Source organism: Amphimedon queenslandica, unplaced genomic scaffold, assembly GCF_000090795.2.
Source record: "Amphimedon queenslandica unplaced genomic scaffold, v1.1 AMPQUscaffold_13017, whole genome shotgun sequence".
Classification (NCBI taxonomy): Eukaryota; Metazoa; Porifera; class Demospongiae; order Haplosclerida; family Niphatidae; genus Amphimedon; species Amphimedon queenslandica.
In genome coordinates this window covers 16,010-35,217 of record NW_003546747.1, presented here as the reverse complement: position 1 = coordinate 35,217, position 19,208 = coordinate 16,010, and the positions used below count along the sequence as shown (strand labels likewise).

General features: G+C 35.7%; 2 protein-coding genes across 2 annotated transcripts in view; one reads left to right on the top strand and one right to left on the bottom strand.

The window, feature by feature from the left end:
- LOC109585728 (uncharacterized) overlaps positions 1–3,991 on the bottom strand; it is a 10,572-nt gene extending 6,581 nt beyond the window's left edge. The window contains exons 1-4 of the mRNA XM_020001856.1: positions 3,868–3,991; positions 3,613–3,818; positions 3,279–3,536; positions 2,935–3,190 (exon numbers count right to left, since the gene is read on the bottom strand). Of these exons, the coding sequence (XP_019857415.1) occupies positions 2,935–3,190; positions 3,279–3,296 (274 nt within the window). The 5' untranslated portion in view covers positions 3,297–3,536; positions 3,613–3,818; positions 3,868–3,991. The remainder of the gene's footprint in view (positions 1–2,934; positions 3,191–3,278; positions 3,537–3,612; positions 3,819–3,867) is intronic.
- Positions 3,992–4,012: 21 nt separating this feature from the next.
- On the top strand, positions 4,013–16,370 carry LOC109585727 (polyribonucleotide nucleotidyltransferase 1, mitochondrial-like). Its single transcript, XM_020001855.1, has 10 exons — positions 4,013–4,206; positions 4,268–4,328; positions 15,260–15,337; positions 15,385–15,496; positions 15,592–15,641; positions 15,695–15,806; positions 15,912–15,970; positions 16,027–16,078; positions 16,136–16,209; positions 16,257–16,370. The coding sequence occupies exons 1-10, from the start codon at positions 4,079–4,081 to the stop codon at positions 16,368–16,370; spliced, it is 840 nt and encodes a 279-aa protein (XP_019857414.1). The 5' UTR covers positions 4,013–4,078.
- Positions 16,371–19,208: the final 2,838 nt, after the last annotated feature.

The window sequence follows — 19,208 nt, the reverse complement described above, 5'->3', positions numbered from 1 at the left end:
AGAGTCGCCTCCAACAAATGGCATCTAAACCAGAGGGACCAGAAGATCCAGTAGTTTTGAGAGCAGTGGACCTAATCAAATCAGGAGTAATGGCATCAAACAGTATGGGATCATAAGGACTTGTACCAGGACATACAATGTACATGCATTAGTGGCGTATGGACATACAATGTACATGCATTAGTGGCGTATGGACATACAATGTACATGTATTAGTGGCATATGGACATACAATGTACATGTATTAGTGGCATATGGACATACAATGTACATGTATTAGTGGCAAATGGACATACAATGTACATGTATTAGTGGCATATGGACATACAATGTACATGTATTAGTGGCATATGGACATACAATGTACATGTATTAGTGGCATATGGACATACAATGTACATGTCATATGGACTGTGGAGTAGAGTTCTTTGCAAGATCCTATAAAGTCAATGCCTCTTGTCACTGATCGAGTAACCATACGTCCAGATGAATAGACCATGCAGTCATGCTCTACTAAAGCAACAGCTCTCCCCGCTGACTGCTAATCAGTCTGGATGATAGCGCAATCTGCTAACGCCAATATAGTTGACCAAGGAATGTTTTTTCAAAACAATTAAAGAAGAAAGAGAGAGAGAGTTGCACAAGCCGAAGTGAGAATTAGTGAGCAACTATTGCCAACGAAACAATAAGTATAAAAATGACAGTTTATATACACACAGTACCAAAACAAAAAAGACATCACTATGATAATTAGTAATCCATGAATATCTGACACACTCCACACCTGTTGGATACCGTACAGCGGAAAATTTTCGTGGCCCAAAATTTTCGCATCTCCGTCCAAAAATCAAATTCGTGGCTTTAATATTCGTGGTTTTCTACATTCTGGCAATCTTAAACTGTATAGAATCGATATTCACGGATTTGATTTTTGCGGGTTAAAAAAAAAACGCGAAATCCAGAAAAATTTTGGGCTACAAAAATTTTTCGCTATACGGTAGATACAATCTGTCCAGCACAATACTAATATTAAGAGACAAAATACATTCACAAAAATTAAGGAAAATAATAACAGTAATAATCAATAACTCTGCAATAACAAAAAATAATAATAACCATACATTCACATCGTATTTACATGTCTGTTGTGTAGAAAGTTGGAGCTGACTCCAATCAAAATTTGATTTAAAAAAATCTTAGGCAACATTGAATACCTTTTCAGCTTTATAATGGTATCATAAAAGGAGTGATTTAGCCTTTTTCCTTTCATATGTAAGTTGTAGAACAGCGTTTCCTTCCAAAAGTAGCTTATTATTTTGTTAATTTTAAATTTTGATTTTAAAAAGGGGGGCATTTGCCCCCCTTGCCCTCCCCCTGGCTACGCCCCTGCCTAGTTTGGAATGTCTTAACACTCAACACTGATGAGTGACCAGGACCAGAAAAAGTAAATTTATGAATTTTCTTTATTAATACTAGCATATTTTTCGATGAATGTATACATGAACTTTAACCGTTCAAATAATAGAAAGGGAGTTGGGTCTGGCTATGCAAGACTAGATTCACTTATGTTGTGTAGAAAGTTTGTGCTTACTTTGATGGATTTTTATGAACTTTTAAAGTTACTCAAAAATGGAGTCAAGCTTCCTGCTGGGTCACGGGCCAAATTTTGCCAAAAAAATTAATGCAAAAAATCTCTTTTTAAAAATGTTTCGTTTTTTTTGTTGTGTAGAAAGTATGAGCTAATTCAGATCAAAATTGAATTTTTATGAATTTTACGACCAGGCGTGAAGTCCTATGTCATTCCTAATGTATAATTGAATTTACTCTCGTGTGATGTTTGTATGTATGCCACAGTTACATTTCTTCTATACACGTTGTATTAGAGAAATTTTATGGTTTATTTCATTTCTTTATTTATTTATTATTCTTCATAGGTTGAGTAGGTGGACCAGAACTCTTAAAGGAAGACAGTGTCTTACAACAACTCTGTATGTGATAGTAATAGTAAATATTGGAGGCAATATTTCTTGAAGAGATGGTAATAACTTTTAAAATTGACGCTGGAATCAGCATAAACTTTCTACATAGCACAAGTACATCAATATGTATCAGAAAATGTAATGAAAATGTGGGCTACTTTCGGATCATTTTCTGCAAAAAATCATAGCTTATCAAAAGTTGGCAATTTAGAAAACGCTCATAACTCTAAAAATATATTTTTTAATCAGCTCAAACTTTCTACATGGAATAAGGACATCAATATTGTATCACAAATTTTACCAAAATTTTGGCTGATTCTGGAGCCATTGTTTGGAACAAACCATGGACTATAACCTTGTGTATTTTTCGAATAATTGCTGTTTATAAAAATGGTTGTTGCTTTAAAAAAATTGTCGGGATCAGTTTAAACTTGCTACATTGTACATAGCCTTAGTACATCAAGTTCTTTTAGAAAACGTAAAAATATGCGTGATTTGACTGATTTTAGGGCCATGTTTTGGCAAAAACTATGGACTATAGCTCTGGACATTATTTGAAAATTGGCTGTTTTTAAAATTGCTCATAACTCAAAAAAAAAAATCTCAGAAAAGTATCTTTTGAGAGAGAGAGAGAGAGGAATCATTGTTAATGTATAATCATTATAAATTAATTTCACGGAGTCGGATTATTATTGTAGAGTAACTCCTCCACTGTAATGACATGCACTCTACCCCTCCCTTTCTCCTCTGTCTTATTATAATGATAGACTGTTTAAATCATTAAATGATGTTCTTATACATGTACATGTATGCTCCCTTTCCTCTCTTATTCTTTCACTTCTCTTTGATCAGCTTGCTTCTTTTCCCCTTCTACATTCTTTCTATTTTCACATTTCTTCTAATTCTCTCCTTCTGTTACTTTCATGTGCATGTACAAGTACATGAAATCTCTAACCTCCATCAATCTCTACCTCCAGTCTACCAGAGGTTAGTTTTTTCTTGAACAAGGTGCCACTAGATTTTCTTACACAATGATTAACAAGTGTACGTGTCAAGAGCGAGACTGGATCATGAAGTGATGCCATGCTGATCCATTCTGGTGAGCTGAAGATGATTGAGTCAGGAGGCGAGCATAAACCTTCAACTGCCCTGACATTACCACATTGGAGCTGAGCACAAAAATGTCTGACATCACAAGCATATATAAAACCCTATGAAGCAAAATAAAGTGCATAACATTACAGTAAAAAAGGCCCAAACAAATTTCAAGTTTAAAATTATGCAATTATACTAACTCACTTCATTGATATAATACATGTAAGTATTATAGCATACACAAGTCTCTTGACTTGCCAATCAAATATGTCTGTTATTTTCTTGGCTATTTTGCTTTTGTTCCATCACGAAAGTTATCAGGAGTATGAGATACGACAAGGTGGTGGAGCAAAGAGAGTTGACTGTGATCAAGTGAGAAAGGGCTAAAAATAAACTGAGTACCCTCGACAAGGCTTTTCAGATCACGCAATGAGCCTAATATGGTGACAATATCATCTGCAGCTAAACACAAAAATAAAATAATTCATTTAAAAACAGTAATTTTCTGAGGTAAATTTCTTTCATAAAATTGGCTCACTCTTTCAGTGTGCTGCAGGTTTATTTGCTACTCTAGATCTCAATAAATAGGAGAACCTTTCCTGTGATTACCCAGAGGCAGTAGCAGCAGCCACTAACTCTTCATCTACATGCCAACCACTGGAGTGATTATGAACAATAGCAAGTGAGAAAGGGCCGCAAATAAACTGGGCATCCTCGACACGCCTCTTTAGATATGTAACCAGTCTAATGGTAAGGTGACACTGCCATCTGCAGCTAAGCATTTTTGGGTTACCTTTTTTAAATTTAGGTTTATTCTCTTTCCTAGATCTCCACCATAGGCAGCGGAAAGGTCTGGTCGGAATGGACATCCTTTTTATCCTTCCACGATCATGGAATTAGAAACTGCAAAGGGTTCGGCGACACGCCCACCTCGTGTTCTGTTATGTTCAATTGTTCACGACTTCACGTGTATTCACTGTAGATCTAATGGTGAAACGTGAACAATGGCTAGGCTCTTGGCTAAAAGAAGTAATTCTGTTCTTTTTCTCGGAAATTTCAGACCAGAACAGAGACATTGTAGATGGCTCAACAATGAGGGAAGAGTTTCTGTTGAAGCGACTGTTGGAGGGAAGTAAGCGGGCACTATATATATATTTCAGTTGTATAATTTTTAACTCTTGTATACTTTTAAGGAAAACTACCATTTCTTCTGGAAAGTTTGCCTGTTTAGCTGATGGAGCAGTTGTTGTTAAGGTAGTTTTGTTTGTAGAGTTCATGAAATATTTAAACATAACAATAGAGCTCTTGCATGCAGGGGCATATATAAGCTGTGAGAGTTGGACGGGCACTAAGAAAAATATGTTGTGCACGAAGTGTGCTGCAATTTTGACCACACCCCCTTTTACTGTGCTAAAATATTGTTTTCCGCCTTTTAGCAATTATTATTTATGCATGCTTAGCTTTTTGAATATTATAGGCGCGGTCACGGTAATTTCAGGCACTTTGGCGCTTCCTACTTCCCTTTAAAGCACTGGAAAATGCTGAAATTGAGGCTGAAATGATTGTTAAGTGTGTTAAATAACTTTCTTAAGACACTTAGCAGTGATATGAGACACCGGAGCTTAAAGAAGCAGAAGAAAGAAATGTTGATCCTTGAAGCTAATGGGGGTGTTCAAGCACCCTCATCACCCCCCCTAAATGCTTATATTTTCTTTTGTAGTAGTACTGGCCGTGGGAAGACATTGAAAAAGTCCCAGCACAGTTTCTTGGCCATTTTTCACTCGATTAATTTAATATTAAAGTGAATAGTCTAATAGCAGATTGATTAATAGTAGTTATTATTTAAAAATGGTAGCCCAAATGCTCATATGGAATTATGGAAGTTTCACCATGTTATCATCACATTTACACCGACTAAAACTATTAGCTATGCTGGTCTTGTCTCATTGCTTTCATCATATTAACTTTTAAAAGGACTAATATACAAAAGAATTTTTTACTTCTGCTGAGTTGGTCGGGCACATGCCCACCCAGGCCCACCCTTAGATACGCCCCTGCATGCATGGATGTAATTAAGTGGGGTGGGTGCACCTACAGTGCATGTTAATAGGGTTTAGGGTTTAGGGTTTAGAGTCTAGGGGCATGATGGTATAGGAACATAGATATTAGAATAAATGAAAGGGATTTCAAACGGAGCATCTCGGTATACATTGCTAACGGATGTGTGTTGACTTTAGATCTACACGTACATGTAGCAATTGGGGTTATCTTTGACTCTTTTGAGACCTGTCATTCTAGCAGTGGTGGCAATATATGTTGGTATTTATATCAATGGAAATAGAGGAGACATCTATCCCTATACCAACAATTTTTATTGTGCTATCATCACAATTTGCACTGGTTATTTGCTTTTAAATGAGAATGGTTCTAGCAACATTTTGTGTTGTCCTTACATATCTTAGTAGTGTGAGACAGATTACAGTAGCTAGTTTAACCATTCAATAGAGCATCAATTATCAAATTGTTGGGCCGCCCACTATACTCTGTTTGAAAATGATTACGTCATTCTGTAATGATCAATTGTGACCATAATTGGCAAAAGGTACCTTATGGCACATAGGAAAATTGGTCTTTATAGCTTAAAAAATCCAACTTCCTGAGCTCAATTTATCATAAAATTACTCCAGAGGATGTAAAAGTTACTATGTAACTTTTAGAAACAATGGTCGACTAACAGAGCACTCACTGGTTGATATTTTTCAATATAATGATGAATTTTAAAATCCGCCATAAGGTACCTTTTTGTCAATTATGGTCACAATTTACTGATAAATTTGAAAAGTTTATTGTGTATCCTTAATGTAAACACCAAAAGGCCTTGATGTTAAGTAGCACACCATTCTAATGCTTTGAAGACACAGGATGTTGCCAACGCATTTACTATTAAATGAGTATTTTAGAACAGAAAATATAAATCTAACAAGGAAATAAGATCAGTAATGATTGTCAATTGATAAAATACTGAATTTAAATGGACATGCTCGGTACAAAAGGGGGGGTGCATGGTCTGCCTGGAATGGACAGCAAATATCAAATGTTTACTACACATGTGATGAAGACCTTGATGACATCAGTTACTGGTAATTTTAGTCTGTATTTAATTTTTGTTTTTGCAAAATTAAAATTCATGAAATTTTTATTCATGTGTAAATTTTGGTATGCAGAGTTTTGTGCAGATACGGTGAGATACCGTATATTGGGTATATTTCAATGCATGAAAAGGCCTGCAGTTAAAAAGTTCACTGCTGGGAAATTTCGGATGACAGTTTTATTGCGAAATTAATTAACTTCCATTTAATTAATACTATTGAAAATTACTCATTTGCCACGTGGTCAAGAAAAGAAATTTCAAGAAGAAGCAGATGGAAGAGAGGAGAAAAGAGTTGTGTATTCGAGGATACCAGGTCTATAAAGAGGTTTGGGATGCTGTTGTAGATGAAACACTTGTGTGTGAGAGAGAAACTGATAATGAGAAGGACAGGTACCCTGTAGCTGTGAAATAGAGGAATGGTTGTTGGTCACTTACCTCACAAGTTTAGTCGTGTCTGTTCACTTTTTCTAAAAAGAGGGGACTCATGTCATGTACTGTCACTGGCAAACGTCGGTATAGTGTTGACTTACCTTAGGGAGGACTAGAAATTCCATGTCGAGTCACCTTCATAGGCAATAAAGAGCTAATGAACATGTTATTTTGTAATTTAAAATGATTTTAATGTTTTGTGTTGTTTTACAAATTAATGATAAATATAACTCTAAATTTCTATGTTACTATAATTGATAGCAGTGTAAGTGAAAAATGAATTACAATTCAATAATATCTTCAGACTCATCTGCTGATGAATCATCTTGATCTGCTTCATATGGTAGTTCTTCACTATTGCTTTGCATGTCACTGATGCCCTTAAGTGCTCCAGTAATGCCAGATTTTAGAAATCCATTTACAAGAAATTTTGGATTCTAGCTTATGTATTCTGCCATATCAACTATCCATTCTGCACTGATCTCCCATACTCAAATCAATTGCTGCTAATTCATAATCTTCAAGTTCATCATCACTCTTTCCATTTATCTGTTGCACCACCTGTTGTGAGTACCAATCATCAAACCTACGTTTAAGATAATCCTTAACAGGTTTATTTACTGAAATGTCTAATGGCTGAAGACGATCAGTTGTGTTTGGAGGAAGGAGACAAGTATGGATATTATTTGACTCTAATAAATATTAACAGCTGGTGTTATTTGCCCCTTGAAATTATCAATTATTACTAGGGCAGCAGCAGAATCACAATATAATCTGTGATGAACACCTTCAATGTAGGGAAGAATTATATTTTCAGAATATTGTAGCATTGTTGTCTCTGTGCTCCAGTGCCTGGGTGAATGGGTTATATCCCAATCATCTGGGAATTCGTAATGAGGATGACATCGATCTGATTTCCCTTGATATATCAGCTGCACAGGCAAAAAGTCATCTACAAGATTGCCACAGAGCACAGCTGTTATCTGACGTTTATCAGCTATACCAGTGATCTCCACACGTTTGAATCCTTGGATTTCCATAGTGCAATTTGAGCTGGGGACAATTTTTATCCCTGTCTGATCCCAATTTAGTATGAGCTCAAAAGGAACTTCTTCTATCTCAACTGTAGCAACAACACCCTACAAAAAGGTACTTCTTTGCTCCATGAAATCTGAAACAGATTCTTTGCTCCTAGCTGTGCTACCCTTTCTTTTAATATGCTTCATACGCTCAAGAAGAGACAGAGCCTGATTTCGATTTAACTCAACACAACCACCATTTTCCCTTAAGAGAGATGGATTAAAGTACAGCACCAATCCTTGGGCAACAGACATTACAATCCTTGAATTTATAATACCTCCACTTTCTAGGGTGTTCTTTAGATAAACTTGGACTTTGCTGTCTATATCTCCAAGTAAAGGTGGTCTTTCTTTTGTCTTCAAAGGTAGTTTCATAATTTCTTGCCTACTGTGATGACCTTCTCGATCACGGCGTTTCTTTTCTTCTAAGTAGGACTTCTTGATAGATAGAACTGTGCTGGTTGATACATATTGCTTTAGTTGTCTGGAAAAATGCCTTGAACAAGCAGATACTCCATTAAAAGAAGCAAACTTCCCAATGGCAGCATGTGTCCTGGGCTATACTGGTGATAGGACACTCTTTTCTTAGATTGTGAAGCATTTATCGTCTTCTCTACTTCTGAATTGGCCATAGCTATTGCTTTAGGTGGCAGGTAGCTTGACAGTGTCCCTCTGAGGTCTGGAAGGCCATGACTTTGTCTCTGGAAGTAGCTGTAGAGAGACATGTTCAGCCTCATGTTTAAAATTAAATACTGTAAAACTACCGGATACTCTTTTTTCCGGATATTCTAAATTGCAATATGTAAAAATGACGCAATATTTAATTTCGCAATTTATTGCTTCTTCCAAAATTATTAATGCATTGAAATATACCCAATATATGGTATGGTCAAGACATGTGGCACTATCATTGTAAAGTAGTGATGCTTTACTTTTATTTCAAAGTATCTCTTCTGTGGCAGTTGGCAGACAGTCTAGTAAACATGGTAGCTTCTGAATCAGAGGTACTTGTAGGATCCTTCATAAGATCTTTGAAATTTCGTATGTTATTAATTTTCGGACAGGAACAACTGTGCAAGAATAAAAATAATTGATTATTTTCTCATGTTCTATTGTTTTTATCCATATAGTATATCATGGTTAAGTTGATTGTGGCGAGTAATAGTGAAATAGGAGCTTCTAAACAATCAAAAACTTGTATCAGGATGATTTTCAACATAGAGTTTGAGTCTATGGCTGTGAAAGGTGCCTTTAGACGTCTTTTAGAAGATGTTTGAGCCTTGTGAGCTAGATAACTTTGGCCTGATGAAACTAGAGAACAGCTCAAGGTGACTTTCACATCATTCCTTGGAGCGTGAGTCAAGAACTACAAAGGTACTTTCCATATCTTAATCCATCTTATATAATTATAAACTAGTTATTTGGGCGTGATATCACCTCCCCTTGAGATTAGTCACCATTTTAATATTAATACACATGCTCAAAGTTGCCATAGTGACTGCACTGGGTGAATATTCGCTCTATTCTTCTCTTTCTCTGCTTCCTTGTTAAGCAGTGCGCAGACTAAGTAATTACCAGTTCTTTCAAGAGCTAATAGGTAAATTTTTGAATCATTAATTATATTCATAGCCTGTAATAGCTCATAATTATTAATCATTATTGAACATTGCTAAGATCTATTTCCTGTTCTAAAACTATTTAATAATAGGTAAAAATACATCAGCGTAAAGCCAGGATGAAAATGCATTAGCAATACCAAGTGTTTGACAAGACATAAATGCTTATTCCCTTTAGTTTCTGTCAATATTTCTAGATGAAAAATTCACATTATTATCATATAATGCATGATTTAAAAAATTAAATCTTACCTAATTGTCATTATTATGGACAGACTGAATATGTACATGAACATGCACAGTGCCGTTGTCATTCATAATCTACGAAAGTAAATATGAAATTTAGAAATCCAACATTAAATTTTTAATACTAACTATGAATCCAAGGCTGTAATAATGTTACAACTAATGCTAATGTTATATTGCACATTCCAATGTCAAGCAATCAAAATATTGCTAAATAATAATTTATATCTTGTCAAACACTTGGCATTGCTAATGTATTTCCATCCTGGTTTTACGCTGATGTATTTTTACCTATTATTGAATAGTTTTAGAACAGGAAATAGATCTTAGTAATGTTCAATAATGATTAATAATTATGAGCTATTATAGGCTATGAAGAATATAATTAATGATTCAAAAATTCAAAAAAATAATTGTATAAAAACTGTTTTTATAATGCGGTAGGTCTTCTTATACTTCTTATTCAAAATTCTTTTCTTCCAGCAATGAAGTGATACCTAAGGCAAAAATTATAATTATTAATATAAAAAGGATTATTAATTAATTAATAATATGAATAATTATGAGCTAGGCTATGAATATAATAAATAATAATAATTCAAAAAAATTAATAATGTCATAAATTATTTAAAATTTTTATCAACAATAATAACAACAATAATTATTATTAACTATTAATTATTAATAATTTTATAAATTAATTATTAATTATTAATAATTATTAATAAAAGGATTATTGATTAATAAATTTTAATAAAAAGTATGGAAACAAGTAAATAAAAAAATTTCTATTAAATAAGAAAAAGTAGGGTTGTCAAAAAATAAAAGAAACAAGGGGGTTGAGTTCAACCATAATAATAATTAATAGTTCAATTAATAATAATAAACGTTAATTAATAAAAAATAATAATTCATAAAAATAGTACAAAGATTTCAAACCCTACTTTGCAGAATTTTATGAAGGAGTATTGTTTCCTTTGAAGTGACAAAATTTAATGAAAGAATGATAACCAAAATGCTTAGTTGCAGCCTACACAACTGTGGCGAGTCCAATTAAAATACTTATACATTAATAATTTAATTTTTAGATATTGTACTGAATCACAAACATTAAAGAATGCAATAGCCAAATAATTATCTATAATTTAGATGTTTTAATTGTCATGACAGTAATTTATTCAATCAATACTAGCTGAAAAGTTTAATTTATATTTAACAAGATAATTAATTCACATCATAGAAATGTAGTAGAGCAATCAATAGGTACAAAGGCATAATTATTATTAAAATTCTATTTCTGCATATTATCATTTTCTTCAAAGTAGTGTTTGAAATCTTTGTACTATTTTTATGAATTATTATTTTTTATTAATTAACGTTTATTACTATTAATTAAACTATTAATTATTATTATGGTTGAACTCATCCCCCTTGTTTCTTTTATTTTTTGACAACCCTACTTTTTCTTTTTTAATAGAATTTTTTTATTTACTTGTTAATGATGATTTCAGGCTTCTGTGTATCTCCATCCACCTGCTGTAGCTTCTCCCGCCCTAAAACTTTGCAGCCCAAAACGACTAGCATCATAACCCATTTCACCAATTTTTGCTAAGAAAATCTCCCTCAGCCTTGAGCAATTGTGACTGCCTGCCCTTCTGAAAGGCTCTCTATTCTTAATACTAATGATAGGCCTGAATAAACTCTGCTTTGAAGTTGGCTCAATCTTTCCCAGGCTAAAATAACTCTCCATCATCTTGACGGACCAGGTACATAATCCTAACCTAGCTATTAGTACTGTATCCCCTTGCCTATACTGATCTGTCTTACTTGATCTTATAATTACCTCCACCTTTTCTTCACTAATCCTAATATCGGTACACTTAAGCTTGCTAATCTCATTAAACCTCAGGAATGCTGCAAAGGCCAGTAAGCAAATAGTTGCCAGCCTAACCTCAGTAAGAGTAGGACTAACACCCATTGACTCCACCAACTGTTACCATATCACCACAGTAATAGGCTCCTTTTTCTTTTAGGTTGACCTAGCTTACGCTGAAATCCTTCAACCACTGATTTCACCAATTTATTTCCTGATATCTTCCTCAAAGGCTGCATTTACTGTTTCTGCCACCGCTGCTTTAGAGTTGTTGACTCTCCTAAATGCTGGAGATAAAGCACAAACTGTGCTGCTTCCACCGGCCGCACTGATATCTCCTTAGTCAAAGCCCACTTTGGCCACCTCTTATAGGCTCCAATTTATTTTTTAGTGGTTGAATCAGCTCTACATTTTAATACTGTATCTGGGAGAGCTGCAGCCAAGCAAACGAGGTCTGGGTCTTGGAAAGCATTAATCTGCTGTCATACCTTGCCTCAGAAAGCTCTAAGCATGCAAAAAACAATCATTTAAGTGACTTGATGGAAAAAAATTGATTAAATACTCATGCAAAATATGACCAAACACACAATAACCATTCACACAACACCCTGACCACCCAGACTCATTAACATACAGACCTCACCACACAATCACAACTATAGACAGTGCTGGGTAGCCAACCTAAAAATTTCATCAGCGAGCACTTGTAACTCTCCCACCTTGATTATCCATACGACACTCTGATTATCAGAAAACCACTCCACCCTATTTCTGGCTCATTGTACTGCAAAAGTTCTCAGTACTCTCAATACTGCAGTTAACTTTCGCCATGTGGAGCTTTTGCTATTTTCCCCTTTACCGCACTCACCCTGTTCTATATGACAGCCATGCTCAACTGTGTAGCCACCATAGCCAGTGTTACTGGCATCTGAAAAGACTATTCTAACTGCTGAGGGAGCACGCCATATTTTCTGCCCATTGTAAGCTTCAATATTAGTGGCCCAGAAATCAAGCTCTTCCCTAGCGGACTTATCTATTGTAATTTTCTCATACCAGTAGATTCTGCTGTTTAGCAATGCAATCAAACTTCTTGTCCTCAATCTAGTAATTGGTCCCAGTCCAAGCTTGACCCATGACTATAATCTTACCAGCTATGCTAGCCAGAATTTTTGGCTTCATCCTATCATCCTTCTGTGCTCCCTCAAGCAAACTCACTAAATCTTGCATCTTCTCTCTTGGGATCTCTAGCACTCCTTTAGACAAATCTATCACACAACCCAGCCACCACCCCACCTGGGAAAGCTCCCAGCATGATTTTTCTTCATTAGCCACAAATCCCACCTCAATCAAGGATCTTTGAACAATGCTAATATTTTCTAAGGAATTCTGCTCATCATGAAATGTAAACACAACATCGTCTATGTATAAAACTGCCTTAATGCCTTTAGGCCAAAAGGCAAAACTGAAAACATATAGTACTGACCATCCCATTTAAACCCTAGGTATCTTTAGAAATTTTAATGAATATCTACATGGTGATATCGTGACTTAAGGTGAAATGTATTGACAAAACCTGCTTCTCAAAATAGGCCATTGCTGTATGCATATCTTATTTAAACTTATCTTTGTACAAAAACCTATTAATATTATTTCAAATTGACTACTATATAGTCTGTTTACCAGATCTACTGGTTACTACTAGCAACAGACTTCAAACCCTTGGCTGCACATCAACCTTTCTCACACACACCCCTTCATACAAGCCATCAACAGCTCTTGATACAAAATCTGCATAAAGTGACAGTTTAACTGTGATTATTGAACACTTTAGATTCTGGTAAGTACACAAAAGGTAGTCTATACTCCTTTCTAATTATATCACACACAAAATCTGACGCTCTAACACAGCCTCCCAATACTTCACACGACTCCTTAATCTCCCCTTCACACTGACAGTACCCTGCCCCGGCTCCTCCCAATAACGGGATCCCAACATCAGCTCACTGCCCTCACCCATCTCTGAGCTATACTCACCACATAGCCCATCACTCATACACAACTCGATACAATTTGGATACTTTGAAAGGCTAGCTGATTGTGGGATCATTCTTGGGCAGCTACTTCTCAGGTGACCGAACTCCCCACAAGCAAAACAAGGACCCTGTACCCTCCCTGGCCTCATCATTGGCTGAGCAGTAGGAGCCCCAAAAGGTCTACTTTCCCCAAACTGCCACTGTCCTGGGGCCTGAGCAACTCCTCCATGCAGTGGCAGCATAAATGGAATGGCACAATTCCTCCACCAATCGCCTCTAGACTGGCCCAGTCTCTTAGCACCACCTCTAGCTGCTGCACTCTTTTTCTTTCTCCAATCCTCTGCTCTGCAACTTTCTCCGCCATAGAAATACATTTCTCATCCTCACTGTTGGCCGCCAGCTCATCTGACTGGTACTCCTGCACCACGTTCCAACTGTACTCAGATCTGTCAGCCATTCTGATGGACTTCTGGCACTCCTGAACTAACATAGTACCCTGCTTGATGGACTCCTTGGCTTTCTCCAGCATGCCCCGTGAGACATTTATTCCTTCTGCTCCATTAAGTACGTCTCCAACCGACTGCAGTTCCGTCGCCGCTTCCTCCAACTTCTTAGCCAACTCCTCATTGAACTTGTATTGCTTTTTGTTATCCTTCCACCAGAACTCCAATGGCAAAGATTGTTTTACCCTCCTAGCTACTGAGTCTGCCACTTCATCTTTATTCTTCCTCAGCTCTGATTGCATGTCCTTAATGGCTTTCCTGGAATTCTCCATTGCTGTGATCAGTTCCTCAATCCTTTCTGCCATGATATACTGTGGAGTGCGTTGATCCAAGAATAGAAATCTTCCAAGACAATTTAAGCTATGAGATATCACAACTGTACTGATACTGCAAAGAGTGTGCACGAAAGCAACTTGAAAGTGACTTTCCTTCCTTGCTAACTACCTTAAATACCCACTAAGCAGAAGAGAAGGCCATGCCAATGGCATACCTAGGGAGCATATTTTCTGTCTAATTCACTTCCCTTAAGTGACATGAAATTTTTATTCTTGCCACCTAACATAGCAGGATATTTAGCCACATCCCCTTGATTACATCTGTGGATGCATGAGCTCTATTATGTTATTTAAACTTGTACTGCTTTTTGCTAAGTACATGTATATTCTGGAGCATTGAAAAGCAAATTTTGAAATGTTTGAAACTGAAGGTCTTCATCAGTTGAAGAGACACAGAACATGAGACAATGCCACTGTCTAAACACTTGTTCCGTTGAAACTATTGGCTCCATAAAACACAGAGAGTAAGGCTTATACATTTAGTGTGTGGGTGTGGTCAACAGAACATACTGTATAGCTACAATTTTTTGTTAGTCACAAATTTTGTCAAAATCTAAATTTCTTCATAAAGTTAATTTCCGTCAATAATATTTTTGTCATTTATGTCATTAGTCCGCATATTACCCATGTGGAACAAAAATTTCATTAGTTAAAAACTGTGTCAAACACAAATACCTGATTCATTTGATTGAAATTTGGACTAATGGGAATTTAGAGCTCTGTGGCAATAGAACTCATGTTTAGACACTGTCTCCTATTTTTGTATATTCAAATAATAAAATCCTTTGGGTTGAAACATTCTTCTAATAATAAAATTTGCTGTGCAGTCAGTTCTGAGTGCTCTAGGATCTACTTTTTGTTATTATTTTTATGTAATGTCATTACCATCATTAATTTTTACTAATTATTATTTTTTATAGTCTGGTAATACATCGCTAATGGTAACAGCTGTATCAAGTACCAGTCCCTCTTCTACCTATACAATACTTCCATTAACAGTGAGTATAATCTACAGTAGTAAATTCTATTATTCATTGTTAATTAGGTTAATTACAGAGAGAGAGCATCAGCTGTACATGGAATCACAAAGAACTTTTACAAAAAAGAATCAGAATTGCATCCGTCAAGCAAAGAAATATTAGCCAGTAGATTGATAGGTAAGGTCCTACCCCATTGAAAAATTACTGTTCATTTGTATGAATTTGTAATTACCTTTAAGTTATAGCAAAAATGGTTGTCTCTTTTCTTTCAGATCGCTCTATCAGACCTCTCTTTTCACCTGGCTATGCATACGACACTCAGGTATTGTCAAATAGCTGTTGTAATCATTACTAGTGTTATAAAATACATAATAGATCATAAGTAGCCTATTGGAAGATGATGGTTTATCCCACACTGGTGTAATGTCTATCAATGGAGCATCTGCAGCTCTTACACTGTCTGATATACCATGGAATGGACCAGTGGGTAGGTATAGTGTTATGTAGGAGCTACTTTTGATATTGAGTGTTTAATTTAATAGTTTAAACATTCATAAAAATATTGCTTTTTGCTGTATTTTTTTAATTACAGCTGCAGTTCATGTTGGTATCATTAATGGAACATTTGTGTCAAATATGTTGTCTAAAGAAGTATGTGGGGAAATGTGGAAGATTTTTTGATGTTTGATTTTGTTTTTTGGTTGTAGGTGTTAGACTCACCATTAAATCTCATTATTAGCTGCAATAAGGAAAAAATAGGTTAGTAGCCTAAATGTACTCTTCTGCATACCATTGAAACTACTGTACCTCCTTTAGTAATGTTGGAAGGCTATGGTAACGAAATATCAGAAGAGGTGATCTGTAATGCTGTACAATTTGGCATTAAAGAAGTGTTTTTATACACTAATGAATTAAAAATTAATATTGATAATTTTAGGTTCAGTCATTATTAGAAGTTATTGGATCACTCAAGGATCATAGTAAGAAACCATTGAGAGATGTAGAGTTAATAAAACCATCAGATGCTGTGAAGTACAAAGTACACCAGTAAGCAATCAATTCTGTAGACCAGTTGGCACTAAGTATATTCATAGAATTTCGAGCGTTATTCATTGTGATACCGTAAATAAAGTAAAATTTTCCTGCTGTCATTTTGGAGTCTTAGTTACTAAGAGTAAAATGGGAGAAAGTAATATCTTTGCTTCTATATCTTCTAGTGGCACTTATTAAAGTCTATGAGCCAACTCTACACACTGGATCATGGGCAGTAAGCAATAACAGCATTGCTGTCATGAATAAATACAGCAGTTTTTGGAGAATGAGCTCTTTTCACGATCACTCCATTGACAACCATTGGAAGTAGGACTCCAAAATGGTGGCAGGAAATTTTACTTTATTTATGATATCACAATAAATATACTTAAAATTTTATGAATAATACTTAGCGCCAACTGGTCTATAATTAATAATTTGACAAGCATCCAAAGGATGTAAGGTGAATGTATGATGATGTGATGTACCATGTAGCTAGAAATTTTTGTGGCCCAAAATGTCTGCAGAGTACCATAAAGTTGGCTGTTGCAGATTTTGTTTTTACGAATTCAACATGCCTTTGAATTTAGATGGGCCATTTATTTATGTACCAAATTTTAAGAATTAAATATCTGTAATTTTTCAAATCTGCAAAATCTGCATAAATTTTGAGCCACAAAATTTCTAGCTACATGTATAAGGTATTTGGCCTAATTATCTCATGAATAATTAATAAGTTTGCAGATTTTTCAGAAATCATCGGTGTAGGACGCTTGATCCCTCTAGTTGGTCTAAAATTTTTGCGTATAAAGCAGTACTAAGAGCTCTGATCAATGCATGATCACACGTCCAAAGAACTGTGTGTAACGGTATTACAAGAAAAAAGGTGATAATAATGGAAGTAGTACAAACATTGATAGTAAGGAACAATACAATCCTTTATTACTTAATCAGGAAGAATGCCATTAGCCTGAAACGTCTACTGTCAATCCAAAAACAGAGAAATATGATAGGGAGGATATAAAGAAGTGTAGATACAGTACATTGCAAAAAATGTTAAGCAGCTACTCTACTGTTGCGTATGTGGTTCTATGCTCCTTCGTTGCACATGTGCAAACCAACCAATGGTACCAGCGCATGTGGTCAGCAGCAGGACTGTAGCTTGACTGTGAATCAAGCGAAGAGCTTCCTAAACAGCTTCTAAAAGCAGAGTAGGGATGAATTTGGAAAGCACAGATGTCCAAAATAAGCAGTCTCAAGTCCTTTGAGTGCATAAGTGCTTGCTACTACAGAACATGTGACTGTGTGGTACCGGACTACTTCCTGGGTGTAGCGCAGCGGAGAACAATGTAGAATAGCGAAGTAAAATTACTACCTACGTACTACCTGCATACTACCTGTGATACTTAGCTTTTTTTGCCCAGTACTGTACATGTATGTTCTACATTTACTGCTCCTGTTGAATTCCAATCTCACAAGCATCCTTCACATGTTTGCGAATTGCGAGGCTATTAGTTACGCCTCATGGGGAGGTGACTGACTGACAACTTACAGGTTCAAAGACTGACCATAATGAGATTGGAAGAGGTGGGCTTTGTGAAAAATTTCTGAAAGGTCGAAGTGCATCACCAGCTTGCCATCTATAAGGTATCAATAATTGCAGCAGATGTAGTAGTGGCCCTGGTAGTAGAATGGGCTTTAAATATGGTAGTGACTATCCCCGAATCCTCCAGTAAAGGCTTGACCCATTTAGCTATTGTAATAAAGGTCACTGGAGTACAAGGCCCTCTTAAAACTTTAAAAAAAAGGACTGGATCTGTTCTCTGCACTAGACCTCATTGTCATGGTTCAGTCTTTAAAAAATCAGAAAAGTTATCATGAAAAGAACCAACCAGCCAGCAATGTCTGGACTATTTTATACAATTCATTTATAATAATTGTAAATAATAATCCTAAATGATAATTATTAACACTAACAACCATGTGTAATATTAATGTTGATCAAAGTCTTGACACCTACATAAATTTTGTCCTTTACACTCCTCCTTTTTTCTCTTCTTACAAGTAATCCTTGATGGACAAGCATCTGCATTAGCATTAGCTCTTCCTACCTGATGTATAATTGTAAAGTCACATTGTTGTAATGCGATACTCCAACGAGTGAATCGAGAAGACTTGTCCTTGACATGGTTGAACCACATGAGAGCCCAATGATCAGTATGTATTTGGAAGGGTCTTCCCAAGAAGTAAACTTTGAATACTTGAATACCCAGTTTGATTGCTAGGCATTCCTTTTCAATTGTTGAATATTACTCCTTGACGTAGGAGCTTTTTATTAAAGAAGGCAACAGGATGTTCTTGTTGGTCATCATTGATCTGACTTAGTGCTGCCCCAACACCCCTCTCAGATGCATCTGTTTGTAGAATTGTTTGCTAAAGTCAAGGCTGTGTAATATAGGAGATTCACACAAGTAGTCCTTTAGAGTATCAAATGCCTTCTGACACTGAGGGTTCCAATGGACTACAGTAGGGGTTGCATTCCTTGTCTTATCAGCCATGGTAACAGCTACTGACAAAAAATCCTCACATAACCTGTGAAATTATTTGAAGATCCCATGTATATTAAAGAAAGTGCAATTAAAACTTAGAATGCCGCCTTGCATATATACATGTATAATGTACCTGCCAAGCTAAAAATACTTTTTGAAGTGGTCTTATCTTATCAGAATTAACTATTCACCAGAATGGCAATGGATACTATCTGAAGAAATAATTTATTATTACAAATATTATAAAAAAATCAACACGAACAAGAACATAAAAAATTTAAAAAAACAAGATGGAGTAGGATTCTAGA